This window comes from Pteropus vampyrus, unplaced genomic scaffold (genome assembly GCF_000151845.1).
Source record: "Pteropus vampyrus isolate Shadow unplaced genomic scaffold, Pvam_2.0 Scaffold182, whole genome shotgun sequence".
NCBI lineage: Eukaryota > Metazoa > Chordata > Mammalia > Chiroptera > Pteropodidae > Pteropus > Pteropus vampyrus.
Window position 1 is genome coordinate 2,391,941 of NW_011888963.1, and position 14,305 is coordinate 2,406,245.

The 14,305-nt window shown below is 37.8% G+C and overlaps 1 protein-coding gene and 1 pseudogene across 3 annotated transcripts in view; one reads left to right on the forward strand and one right to left on the reverse strand.

The window, feature by feature from the left end:
• The window catches only part of NLN (neurolysin), an 88,966-nt gene that overhangs the window by 35,385 nt on the left and 39,276 nt on the right, over window positions 1-14,305 (reverse strand). For all 3 annotated transcript variants that reach the window (XM_011371076.2, XM_011371075.2, XM_023537209.1), the window contains exons 4-7: window positions 9,926-10,033; window positions 7,612-7,714; window positions 6,569-6,729; window positions 1,543-1,678 (exon numbers count right to left, since the gene is read on the reverse strand). In XM_011371076.2, coding sequence (XP_011369378.1) covers window positions 1,543-1,678; window positions 6,569-6,729; window positions 7,612-7,714; window positions 9,926-10,033 — 508 coding nt within the window. The remainder of the gene's footprint in view (window positions 1-1,542; window positions 1,679-6,568; window positions 6,730-7,611; window positions 7,715-9,925; window positions 10,034-14,305) is intronic.
• On the forward strand, window positions 14,143-14,261 carry LOC111746294 (annotated as a pseudogene).

The window sequence follows — 14,305 nt, forward strand, 5'->3', positions numbered from 1 at the left end:
TCTTCACAATTTGCTACATATGTAAGATAAACACGTGTTTGGCTCTGTAAGGGCCATGGCAGTGAGGGAGGTAGCCCCAGTGTGTGTGTGAGGTGAGGGCAACAGCCTGAGGAGGGTTGCAAAGGGAAAGGAGAAAACTCACAGAAGATACAAGGAGATATTCTCATTAGGCTGGTCAGAAAATACGTGAATACAAGCAGTAAGAGGACAACTCAGGTGGTAATATGCCAATTTTAAATTAGAGAGAAAAGTACCTTAAAGAAATTAAGTTAATCAAGTAGTTATTAAGGAAACATTTCAGTAGATGCCATCGCCACTAAAGGAAACATTCTCACGAAACCCGTTAACTCTTTGAGCCACCATCTTGTATAACATACATCAGAATATATGGCAGTTACTTGTTTACATCTCTGTTGTTTCCATTCAGTGTGAAATTCACAGGGTAAAGAACCTCGTCTTATTCCTTTCTATGGTCTTACCATTTAGTGTACTGCTTAATACAGAGTAGTTATTTCATAAATGTCTCATGAATGAATAAATGAATTATAAAATAACAAATAACTACTACTTATGGAGCATCTGCTACATGTCATATCTGATGCCAGCATATACAGTAATACAAGGTATGGCCATTGAGGACATAGTGGAGTAAATCTTGGGCTGAAGGCTGATTTTAACTCATTATTAATCATCTCCAACTCAATTAAGCTAATAACAATATACCAAAGTAATACACTACAAACTTTGACTAGTTGTTAAAGGTGAATAAAGTTTGAAAGGGGTCACTGAGGAAAGTCAAGAAAATCATACTTTGGTAAACTCTGATTAGAGAGGATTACAATGAAAATCACTATCTTTACCATGGCCCTGCTATTCAACCATTTTCACTAAGATGAGAAAGAAAAATGGAGTGACTATTGGAATAGTGACACTCAGATTGAGATGGGGATGGAAAGTGATACAGTACCAGAGACTAAATGTCATGGATATAAGAACCATGGTTTTAAAAAGATTAGTGAGAAAGTGCTTTTAAATGATGATACGGTTATAATGGTTTTCGTGCATGTTATTTTATATAGTTCTATATGTAATAAGTGGCTTCTGGAATATAAAATGTTTATTTTTTTGTTTATGTATTTTATTTTCATTTATGTTGTATTTGTCAGCTTCTTTCATATGAATTCAGAAGTAGCCATGCTATAACCACCAATCACCTAGTGGCAATGAACAAAGCCAATGGGCTAATAGCCTCTGTTAGGACTCTAGATGTCTTGATAGGCATTAGTATAAAAATTCCAAAGATGCCAGATAGAATGAAGCAGGGACTGTAACAGTAATATAAACCATGAGCAAACCTTAGAACCAAACATAGTACCTAACACAAAGTAAGTGATCAATAAATTTCTCTCGAAGGAATGAAAAACAGGATGTCCTAAAAATCATATAAGCTTTTAAGGCCCTCTATCAAGTTGGTATCATGCTGCAAAACGGTCATAGAAAAAGAATGGAAATATACAACTGATTAAACAAAGGAGAACTAACCTAGAAAGGTTGTTACATGGCTTGTACTCTTTGCAGTGTTCATTTCAAGGACAAAGTCAGCATGTGTGCTGTAGCCAAGTAGTTTGGCCACTTTGGTCCGCAGTGGGAGCAGCTGTTGTAGGATTGTTGTGTTTTCCTAGCAATAAACAACAACAAAAACAAATGTTAATAATTAATTAGATCTAAAGCATCAAAGGAGTTTTTCTATGTATTTTTAGGTTAGTGAAACTGTCAAATATTTTTAGACCATTTTAGCTTCTAGAAAATTATTTCATTTCAGTGTTATAGACTTTTTTAAAAATTCATGATCCAATTGTATTTCTGAAAAGCTGACTTTTTAAACCTCGGGAGATAGTTATGGAGTCTTAATAGAATTTTAAGTACTGTAAACTTACAGTAAAAATGTACTCTTAAGGACTACAGTGATTCTACATTTAGTCTCATTGACTGGATTCCACCAAACATTGGCACCTAAATTTTTTTTCTCATTGTGGTAACATATACATATCACAAAATTTGCCACTTTACTTTCACACTCATTAGTATGGCTATTATCAAAAAATAGAAAATAGTAAGTGCTGATGAGGGTGTGGAGAATTTAGAATCTTTGTGCATTGCTGATGGAAGTGCGAAATGGTGTAGCTCCTGTGGAAAACAGTACTGAGATTTCTCAAAAAAAAAAAAAAAAAAATTAAACAAAAAAATTACCATATGATCCAGCAATTCCACTTCTGGGCATCGATCCCAAAGAGGTAGAAGCAGAGACTCAAACAAATGTTTGCACATCCGTGTTCACTGCAGCATTATGTGAATTACAGCTAAGTGGTAGAAGCAACCCAAATGTCCACCAGTGAGTAAATGGATAAAGAAAATGTAGATTTGTACATACCATGGAATATTATTCAGCCTTAAAAGGAAAGAAATTTTGACACATACTAAAACATGGATAAATCTTGAAAACATCATGCTAAGTGAAATAAGCCAGTCACAAAAGGATAAATACTACATAATTCCACTTGCATGAGGTTCCTAGAGTCAAATTCATAGGGACAGAAAGTAGAATGGTGAATTCCAGGGACTAGGGGTAGGGGGAATGGGGAGTTAGTGTTTAATGGGTAAAGAGTTTCAGCTGGGAAAGATGAAAAAGTCTGGAGATGGACGGTGGTGATGTCTGCATAACAATGTGAATGTACTTAATACCGCAGATCTCTGTACTTAAAAATGTTTCAGGGATTCATCTCAAATTATTACAAACACTTTCTGCATTATATTTGTATTAAAAATATGAATAATGATATTGCCTTATTGTCTTTCTAACCAATAAAATGAAAAGTAAATAAATGCTGAGGTCAAAGAAAAATACTCCCGATGATTAAATCAGCAAATTATAGACCTATTTCTAAGGGAGCTCCCACACCAAGGTCAGACTACCTGGGTTCAAAACTTGGCTCCATCGTTTACTAGTCCGACTGTTGGCAAGTCCCTTAAGCTTTCTAAGCCTCAGTTTTCTTATCTGTAAGATATGAATAATAAAAGTAGCTAAGTCATAGGGTGATAATGAAGATTCAAATAAAAATGTATGTAAAGTGCACAGAAAAGTGCTCAGTACGAGAGCAAGCACTATGTAATTATCTGTTTTAATTATTATTACTTTAAAACTAGAATGGAAACATGGATAAGAAAAACATAGTATAATTCTCCAAGGTCTAAAATTAACTAGTTTGAGTTTTTCTTTCACCTTTTTCAGTTTCCCTAGACCTTCTCCCCAGACTGCCATTTTTCTCCCAATATCTATTCCCCTATTATTCCTCCTAGTCTAGAATTTTCTGAGTTTTTGCAGCACTCATGGTCACCTGACTCCCTTTCCCAGACTTCCCTAACCTAGCTGTATGCACATGATACACAATGGGCCAGTGGAATGTGAATGAGGTGATGAGTGAAATTTCTAGGTCATTTCTTTTTTTATTTTATTTTTTAAAATTATTTATTTATTCCCCTCCCCGCATATACCACCCTCCACTCCCCTCCCCGCCCCAATCCTCTGGTAACTACCAGTCTATTGTCCATGTCCATGAGTCTCTGTTTGTTGTACTGTTCATTTGTTGCTTTTAGGTTTATATCCCACATATAAGTGATATCATATGATTTTCAACTTTTTCATTCTGGCTTATTTCGCTTAGCATGATTATCTCGAGGTCCATCCACGTTGTCACAAATGGCAGTATTTCATCTCTTCTTATGGCTGAGTAATATTCCATTATATATATGTACCACAGCTTCTTTATCCAATCATCTATCGTAGGACACTTCTGTTGCTTCCATGTCCTGGCCACTGTGAATAATGCTGCTATGAACATCGGTGTGCAAATACCTTTTCGGATATGAGTTTTCAAGTCTTTAGGGTAAATACTCAGTAGAGGAATTGCTGGATTGTATGGTAGATCAATTCTTAGTTTTTTGAGGAACTTCCATACTGTTTTCCATAGTGGCTGTACCAATTTGCAGTCCCACCAGCAGTGTATGAGGGTTCCTTTTTCTCCGCATCCTCTCCAACATTTGTTATTACTTGTCCTATTGTAACAGCTATTCTAACAGATATGAGATAGTATCTCATTGTGGCTTTGATTTGCATTTCCCTAATAGCTAGAGATGATAAGCATTTTTTTATATGTTTGCTGGCCATTTATATGTCTTCTTGGGAGAAGTGTCTGTTCAGGTCCTCTGCCCATTTTTTGTTTGGATTATTTGTCTGGGTCATTTTTTGCAGATGCTTGTCCCGCTAGCTGTGAACTGAAGTTAACAATGATGACCCTGGAAGCCACATACTAAGGATGGCAGAGCTGTCCTCCAGCTCTGGATCACTCACTTCTATATTGTTAGTGGCAAGAGAAAGAAACTTTTTTTAAAAAAATTGTAGTTAAACATAAATAACATAAGATATGCCATTTTAAGCATTTTTAGTGTGCAATTCTGTAGCACTAATTACATTCACACTGTTGTGCAACCATTACCACTATTTGTTTCCAAAACTTTTCTAACACCCCAAACAGAAACCTGGTAACCATTAAGTAATAATTCCCCAGTTTCCTCAGCCCCAGGCAACCATTAATTCTTTCTGAAGAGATATTTTTATCTTATTTGAGTCACTGTGCTCTGGTTAGCACAGTAACGTTTGTATAGTGGCATAACCTGTACCTTCATACCCACAGAGAATGATAAGCAATCAGGTGCTGCTATAACAAAAATGGAAAATACACAGAAATGGAAGGTGGATACAAGACACTGCAGGCTGGGAAGCTGGTAATCTTCACTACGTCAGGGATAACATTTGTTAAAACTGTTGCTGCCATAACTTGGAAAGCAGGCCAATTACCTACTGAGTCTTGGCTGCTGGGGAATTCTTTGAGAAAACTAATAATGTTGGTGTATGTTTGTTGGTATTTGTTGCTTTTAGAAAGATTACCTGAGGGAGATGAGCTCAGGTGAGAACTGGTCAATTTGCAAAGATGGAAGGAAGAGTTCTGCTCAGAGAGGTTCTGCCTGTGGCCCACAATCCGGGGCTTTGGGTTGCTGGAAAAGCCAATTGCCCCTGCACTCCTCACATCTGGAGGAAATTCTGTCACTCAGAGTTACTGAACCATGGAAATTTGTTTGAGTATGCTGCCTTCTTTCTCAAACCTACTACTTCAGGGGCCCTGAAGTGGACTCCGGCCAGTATAGAAGAAAAGATTTGGTAAGTTTAAGAACCATGACCAAAAGTGATCTTTGGGTGCAGTTATTTTAACATGAATCTGATGGAAGCAAACAAACAAAAAACCTATCGAGTTTTTTTTGTGGGATTTTATTACCAAAGACATCAGAAGCCTGGCCTACAAAAGCTTGTGATTATTTGATCCCTAAAGCAATCCTCGGGCCTCAAATTGGCATCAGCAGGAATCTATACTAATAACCACCCAGGATTCGGTCAAGGAAGGTTAAGGACAAGAAAGAATTCCCTGCAGGCAAAACCAGGGGCTATGGAAAACAATGATTAAAGGAAATCCTGCCAGAAAGGAGACCTGAGGCACAATGGGCCATCCAAGGAACTTCACCACAGCATGGAATCCTCACGACTCCCGCCAAACTGTTTCTGAAAATTGGTATGCGCCTGCTGTTTCCTATTCTTTCTTTTTTCAAATGGGAGTTTTTAGTGTGGTTATTCTGTTCCTATTCTACCACTGGGTGTTTGTTCTGGAGGTGAACGGGCCAAACAACTTGTTTTCACAGGTTGCTAGATCATGAGACGCTACAACTGGGGAGGATGTGTATCACCCAGAGAGCCTAGTCTTTGAAAGCGCAAAGCAGTAACTGGTTGGGACCTGACACACCATGAATGGGCGTGACATGTGGAAAAAAAGATGCTTGTGGTTACTTAGCCAGAGAGACAGACTGTGGTGCAGGTGGCTGGTTGTCTTTTAGAATCAACTAGAAGAATTTCTCATTTTTCCTTTTTTCCTTTTAGTAAGAGAATGCACTCAGCTGAGCAAATGGCTGTCAATTAAAGACTATCTTTCCCAGCCTCCTCTGTAGTTATATTTGGCTATATGATGGAATTTGGGTCAACAGGATGTGAATAGAGTTGATATATGTCATTTCTAGGTCTTCTTAAAATACTGGTTCTGTACTTTATTTTCTCTCTTCCCAACGGGCTGGGAAATGGTGACAACCGAAATGCCCTTGGAAGTCACTTGGGGAGGAAAGAGCGATGCCCCACCAGCCCTGGACTGTTCACTTAAGAGGAGAATACAACTTTTAGTTTATTTAATCCATTCTATTTTTATTAGAGTAACCGCCTGTGGCCATACCAAGCAGGATGCCAATGAGCAAGGAAAAAGCTAAATCTTGTAAGTCTGAGGAATTAGAAAGCATAATGCTCACACAAATGGGGATATAGTCTCTGAGCTGACTTCGACATTGGTAAACAAAGAAAACCCTTTTCTTAAAATCTTCCACAAAAACAAACAAAAAAGACAAACATCTAAAGTACCTCTTTACACCTTGTATTAAAAGCCATTTCCATCTTCCTTCTGGTTTCAGGGATGCAACATTTCTTCATGACAGGAAAATAGTGTGGATATTTTAAGGTAATTTTATACTTGTCATCACCTGTCTTTTCTAGACTGTCAATGAAATCATCAGGAAGACCACCTGCAAAAAATTATTTTTTCATACATTAATTTTTCCACCATTATTGGTTAATTTAGTATTGGCATGGTGCCTTTAAGAACTCTAGGAATTTTGTGGAGTAATTAAAATTCAAGTAAAATGACAATTCTTATAATATTATTTTGATGTTATTGGAATGGTGGTGGTGGTGGTTACAGAACTGGTGGCTTAGGAGATGGTAATTTGAAATATGAGTAGGCTTCAGTGTACTTGTGTTAATGGTGTGTTGATAGAGACGAGGCAAAATTAAGCCAAGCAAGATCCAGAACAGAACAAGAAGATACTCGTTTAACTTATGATATAGGGGGCATTGTAAGGCCAAAAAATTTTCAATGCACCAATGGCTGTTAAACAACATAAGTTACCAAGAAAGATTATGAAATCTCCTCAGAACTGTCTCTAGAATTAGTATGCACTCTTATTAGTCTAAAATCTAGGCATTGTTAACAGAGACTCATGGACATGGACAATAGATTAGCGGTTACCAGAGAGTGGAGGGCAAGGGAGAGGGGGGAGGTAGATGGGGTGAAAGGTGTCAAATACGTGGTAACAGAAAGAAATCTAACTATGAGTGGTGAACACACAATGCAATATATATATGCCTTACTGTTGAATTGCACACCTGAAACTTACTGGCTTTTGTTAAGCAATGTCACCATAATAAAAATAAAATAAAATAAGAATATATTCATAAAAAAATCTAGGCATTGCTTGGTTGTCTTTTCTATACAAGGGATAGTGGGTTCTGTAGAAGGCACTGGATCATTTTTTAAAAAAATTCTTTTAACTTCGATTTGGCAAATTGTGAGGTGACATTATTGCCTAAACTATATAATTTAATCTAGAAAAATAAGAAAAAATTACCAAGTTCAGCCTTGGAAAATACAAGGAAGGTATCATCCTCATTGAGGTTTTTGTTAAAGTCAATACATAGCTCACTCATTCTTTTCTTCATTGTTTTAATTTCCTGAAACAAAGACACAAACATGGGATACTAACAAGAAAAGAAAACTTTCACTTTTCTAACCATCAGTCAAGTAAGTTTTGCGTTTATATGAAGATTGATTTCTGTACCCAACCTTTAGGAAGTACTTTCTTAGAGATGTGCTTGATAAAACAGCTTTCTGCAGTCTTCTATGTTGTGTTCTCGAGTATCCATATGTAACATGTATAAAACAGCAATCCTAATGATGTGTTAAAAACCATCATAAATTTTCAAGAAAAATGAATTTACCAGGTATAGTCAAAGCAGAATCTGGCACAGAGTACACACACAATAAATAGTTGCTGAATGAATGAATGAATCGAGTAGCCCATTAATAATTAGCACAGTTTTAATCTTTTCCAATTCAAAATTTGAATTTAGTAAATCAGTACTTGGTGAAGTAAGCCAAGAGATAAAAACTGAATAATTAATTCTATGGTTGCTTTGGAAAAAAGGTTACGTCTTAGTTTTATAGAACATTTACAAACAAAGACGAATTTTATATAAAAAGTTTTAGGTGGGACATCAAAGGAAGCAGTAAGAAGAAAATCACAAGAAAAAAACATGAAATAATTTTATGAATCTGTCTCACTCTTGTAAAACTGCAAGATAATGAAATTTATATAAACCACACTGGTTCTCAAAATGTGGCCCTGAGTAGAAACATCAACATCACCTGGAAATTTGTTAGAAATACAAATTCTTGAGATATACATCAAACAAAGTGAAACACAAACTCTCAGAGGTGGGTCCCCGTATTCCGAGTTTTAACAAGCCCTCCAGGTAATTCTGAAGAACACTAAATTTGAGACTGCTGACTTAACACATACAGTGTCATTTTGAATATTCTGGTTGTCTCCCCGAGTTCTCTTCCACTTCCTCCACACTCTACAGCAGTCATGCGGTTTGAGTGGAACCTGATCCTATCTGAAGTTCCAGAGGTATGACCTCTGCACCAGTTAGGATCCCATCCTTACTGCAGTAGTAACTGGTTCAGGTAACCCAGGCCTGGCATTCCCCTGACTAAACAGGGATTCAGAATTAGGAATATGACACAATCTGGGTCATTAAGACATGAGGGGAGGTTTGATGGGGGCTTCTCTATGTCCTTCTGGATGGTTGGGTTTTTAGATTTCTAGATATTTTAGAAATAAAAAGAAGACACCTTTGGATAGCACTAACACCGAAGAAGGCAGAGTAGGGAAACAGAAGGTAGAGTAGGTGGCTGATGTTACCACTGAGCATCTGTATCAAATAACCCATGAAGCCCAACTACCTTCCCAGTTACACGAGCAAATCAATTTATTGTTTAAATTGTTTCAACAGGGTTTTGTTAGCTGCAAGCAAACACATTTTAACTAGTACAGTGTTCATGCACCCAGAAGAACTGATGATTGACCAGGAAGGCAAGTCAGGTAAGAGGGATCAGTTAAATTTCTCCTGTAACTAGGATGGAGAGGATACAAGTTGTTCGAAGAGCATTTAGATGGGAGAAAGATGCCATATCTCAGTAGTGCCTTTAGGTATATCTACCACTCTGACATCACTTGGTTTGTATTACTTTCAAACCTATTTTCAGTTCTACTGCCTAGAAGAATTACCTGGAAATAAATCATGTTTTATTTTTTTACCTCTTCCAAAAGAATGAATTAATTCTGCAGCCTAGTTTATTTATGAAATTGGAAGATCTGACTGGCATTACACAAAAGAAAAAGTTTGAGAAGCACTTTTGAGCAGCTAATCTCTCTGCCCTTAAGGGGCATGTATTAATCATAGCATGCTCCATTCCAAAGTACTGGTTTTAGAACATTCCATCATAAGGATTTTATTTCCAGTGCCCTGTCTTTGTAAGACCAAGGGAATGAGAATACAAATCAACTGTTAAGTCCTGGAACTACCTGTTAGAGAATATAAGACAGAGCAGAGAAAATAAGCCCGGAACACATGAAACGAATAAAACCTTTTAAAGGATTAAAGAAAAAAATCAATTATCAGTTGTTTGTCAGTCACCATGAGGTGAATAAGAGTTGCAGAATTTAAAACCATCGACTACCAAATACATTATAAATGGATTTGTATTATACATTATTTCTCATACTACAAACATGTTTTCCTATTTTCTATTTTTTTTTTTTGGTTGTATTTTTATTTATTCTTTTTCCTTTCCAATAAGAAAAGGAAATGTAAACTCACATTTTGTGCTTGTTCTGGAAGATGGAGCCCATTCCTTTTTCCCATTTTAACCGACTTTTCCAAGTATCTTCTGGCTTCAGGCTTCATCTTCTCCAGATCGCAGGTTTCCTGAAATTAAAGAGTGTGACACCCATTTCTGTTACCTCAGTGCCTGGGTAAATTATAAACTATGAGGCCAAAGCAAATTTATCCATCATCTCTGTGGGGCTATGAAGCACATAGATGATTATGAAACAGGCCCTTTTGAAGACCTAACTTCTCCTATACTTTAGTGAACTTCTGCTCATTTAAAACAGAAAAATTAAATAAACAAAAAGCTAACCAGAATGGCCTTGCCTTGTATCAGAATCAAGAGTGACTGTACCATTTGAAAGTGTGATAATAGAAACATTTACATAATCTTATTCTGAGCATTCTCTATGACTAAGTGGTCTTTTTCACAAAAAATATTCCTTATCACAAATCATCTGGATTTAATTTTCTATCATTTGCTAACCTGCTTCTACTTAAAAGGCAAGAAAAAAAGAAAGGGCAAATTCTACAAATGGAGAGTGGGGCTCTTTTGCCAACATACTGAAAAAGGACAGCCAGATAAAACCCCAGCAAAAGGATTTCAAAACTTTAAAAATGCCTTATTATCATTTGGCAAGAGAGAGCAAGCTGCATATGAATGAGTATCTAGGGAAAATGAGTCAGCACTACGCACAGAGGAGGAAAGCTGGACACTACATTTGAACCTGCATTCAAGCAACACAAACAGCACTCACTCAAAAGAAAGAAGGGCCCTGGAGGCAAATGAACAATTCCCCTGGCCATGGCAATGTATGAAAACACCAGATGTTTCTTCAAAACAGGTGGCAGAGTACACATGGTACATCTGGATGGGTGGTCAGTCCGTGGTCCCTGGGAGGAAATGGACTCCAGACAGATTTGGTAGGTGTAACAGATTCAGTTTGGTTGAGAGCCAATGGGGGATTTCTGTCTCTAGAGCCTTAGAGACCTCTCCAACTTAAGAGTCCCACCATTGGTTGTACTTTCTTTCCATGAAAGACCTGGGCTGTCCATCCCTGAGCTTTATATTTTCCCAACTAACTAGATCTTTATAGAACTGGGATTACCTTTAAAGCCTGCATTTTAGATTGTTGGCACATTTTGTTGCAGCAGGTATCTTGAGTTATATTCTGAGAGTACTCCTTAATACAACAATCTGTATCTCACTTCACCTACCAACAAAAAATTTTGTCATAGTAGTAAAACACTTGTTGTACATACATTACTCACAGTTTCCCCTGAGTTTATTCTCAGTGGAGGCAGAGAACAGTTAGACTCTTTTTTCCATAATAACCTCCTCTTATGTCCTTGGAGAATATCTGAGCATGCTGGCATGGTTGGAGTTGGAATCCTTCCTAGCTGGTATGGGCACACACTGGGATCTCGGAAGCAGGTGTCTGCAATGGGAAGAGGCTAGGGAGGTAACTGGGCTGTGGGCTGGTTCCCTAAGGGATGGCCAGCAGTTCAAATCACAGTGTTCATTCAGATGTGATTAACCTGGGTTGATCAGGGCTGGCCTTAATAGCGCCAGAAAGTCTGTCCTGAAGTGTGGGGCATGGCAACAGGAGTCTCTAGACAGTTCAAAACTGGAAGTTTTAAGGTTGGGGAGAACGTAAGCAGTAGCTCTGTGCAGCTGGGGGAGAGGGAAAAAAAAATCCCAGGTGAAGAGGGCCTGGCGAGAGCTGAGTAAGTTGTGAAGGACCCAGCTGAGCAGGCTGAGATACAGAGCACAGGGCCGTCCCAGCAGGGCAGTGACCAAGGTAGAAGCCAGGCACACAGTGGGACAGCAGTGTGGGGACTTGGGTTCCCAGGGTTCACCTGGGCACATTTAGCTCTAAGTTTAGGACAGAAACTCATCATAAGTCTTAGCAGAATTCTTACTCTACACTCTGCTTGATCAGGATTGGACCTCATACTAGGTTGGCCTGGACTTGCCACATCTGCGAGTAGCAGGGCTGCTACCTCAGAAAGCCTAGAAGTATACCCAGCCCAGTAAACTCCAAATTTATGGTCTGGATTAGGTAAAACTACTTATTCCCCAAATAGTTAATACAGGTGTAAACAGGTAGAAGGAAGTTCTGAGAAAAATCATCCCTGACTAATTATCTGTACTGAAATACATGATTTACCACAAAAATCTGACTCAATTATAATCAGACACCCCTTGCTGGTTAGACTCTGAGGTCTCAGGAAAACTCCGGAGGTCTCTGTTAGGAGTAAGGTACTTCTAAAATGTGCTTCTCATGCACATTCCTGTCCCAGAGCTGATCATAATATTCTACCTTATACTGGCCAGGCAAGGTCAGAATTACTGCCCAAGGATTTTCTAAGAGAGATTTGGCCAACACTTCTAGACTGCTCTGCTATACTTGCACCTTCCTTCCTGAACAAGAATTTAATCCCCTTGAATCTGAATCAGGTCTCAGGCCTTTTTGGGTGTGGTTTCTCCTTTTTAGGAGTAGGGGCTGGGGGATAGAGTTCTCTGAAGTACTTTGCAAATTTATATAATCTGACAGCAGGGCTCTTTTTTAACTCTGTGGTGACAAGATTTAGTTTCCTCTCTAACTTCTTCTGTAACAAAGAGCTTTTATGTAAATGTGTGAACGTACACGCATGCACGCGTGCACACACACACACCCCCTTATACACATGCTTGTATTTTGTATACTAACTTTACAGACAAGAAAACTGAGGGTAAATGATTTTCCTATGATCACAAAGCTATTTAGTGGTAAAAGTGTAGAAATAAGTTCTTCAAATTCTTAGTTTTATATTAATACATGCCCCTTCAAATTCTTAGTTCTTCAAAAGGATAGAAATTAGTTCTTCAAATTCTTAGTTTAGTACGTTGCCCAAAATGCCATGCTACTGCATTACCATCCTTAATTCATGATCATTCTTTATAATTTCATAATAAAAAAGTGAAAAGTTGTCTTAATTTCCCCCAAATCCTCCCAGCTTCTGTCTCTTGACTTTGTCCTTTTCTTCTTCACAAGACCTTCATATTTCCAGCTTCTAAAATATTAAATTATTTCAGTGAGATTTTCTGTATTGTGTATACAAAGTAGAAATTGCAATGTTGTTAAAAGAACTCTGACGATTAAGCCAGTACATTACTCTCAATATCATTTAGAAAAACTGATTCGTAAACTTCAAATATGCTAAAGAAATATAAGATGACAGATCTTATTGCAAAAACTAAAATAGAAGTATAACTTGTTTAATTAAATGTGTTATATTTGCAGTTTTTTCCTGTTTTGTTTTTTGCCATTGTTTGTTTGTTTTTATCAACAGTTATATTTAGGTTTTAATCCTACTATCATGAAGAGGACACTCTTAGGCAGCTAGGGCAGAAGGGCTGCTAAAGGTCTGCTTGTTGACTACTAACTCAATATGCCATAAGATTTGCTGCTTCTGTGTGGGCTACAGGCAGACTGAGGACTCTGGGAGTGGGGAATCACACTTCATGAAGACACATTTTAACTGGGATGAGTTCAGTTTCATTCAACACACATTTACTGAGCTGCTATTTTTGCCAGGCACCAGGGAAACAAAGATGAATATCTTTGAGGTGCTTTAAGTCATATGAAGGCAAAAAAGATACATTAGCAGATGTCAATACCATGTCCAAAATGTAGTGAGTAGAACCAGAGGTAAATACTTGGGAAGCACAAAAGAGGAGTGCCTGTCTAATGGGAAAATTAAGGCAAGGTAGTTGATACTTTATATGGGATCTCTAGGCTTTTAAGAGCCTGACAAAAGTGCAAGTTTCAGTAGTATTGATTATGACCAATGACTAGACTCAATACATTTTAAAATCAAAAATCTTGGTAAGTAAAAGGAACGATCATTACCATGTTGAATTTTGGACATAGTTTCCTTCCCTTTCTTTCCTCTTCCCCTTCCCTTCCCTTCTTTCCCTCCTTTCTTTCCTTCTTTCCCTCGTTCCCTTCCTTCTTTTCCTTCCCCCCTTCTTTCCCTCCCCTCTTCTTCCCTTCTTTCCCCTACCCCCTTTTTTCCTGCCATGGTTTTAAAGCACTGGTTCTTGTATTTTATTTTGGCACCGGGTCTCCATGGCTGGTAGAATACATCACAACACTTAATCCTATGACCAATACATTTACATAGTAACATTAAAACTTTTCTGTTTAAATCACTAATTGGAAGTCTATGGCCATGCTACCCTGAACAAGCCCAATCCTGTCTGATCTCGGAAGCTAAGCAGGGTCAGGCCTGGTTAGTACTTGGATAGGAAACCACCTAGGAATACCGGGTGCTGTAGGTGTAAAAAAAATTTAAAAATAAAAATAAATAAATAAATCACTAATT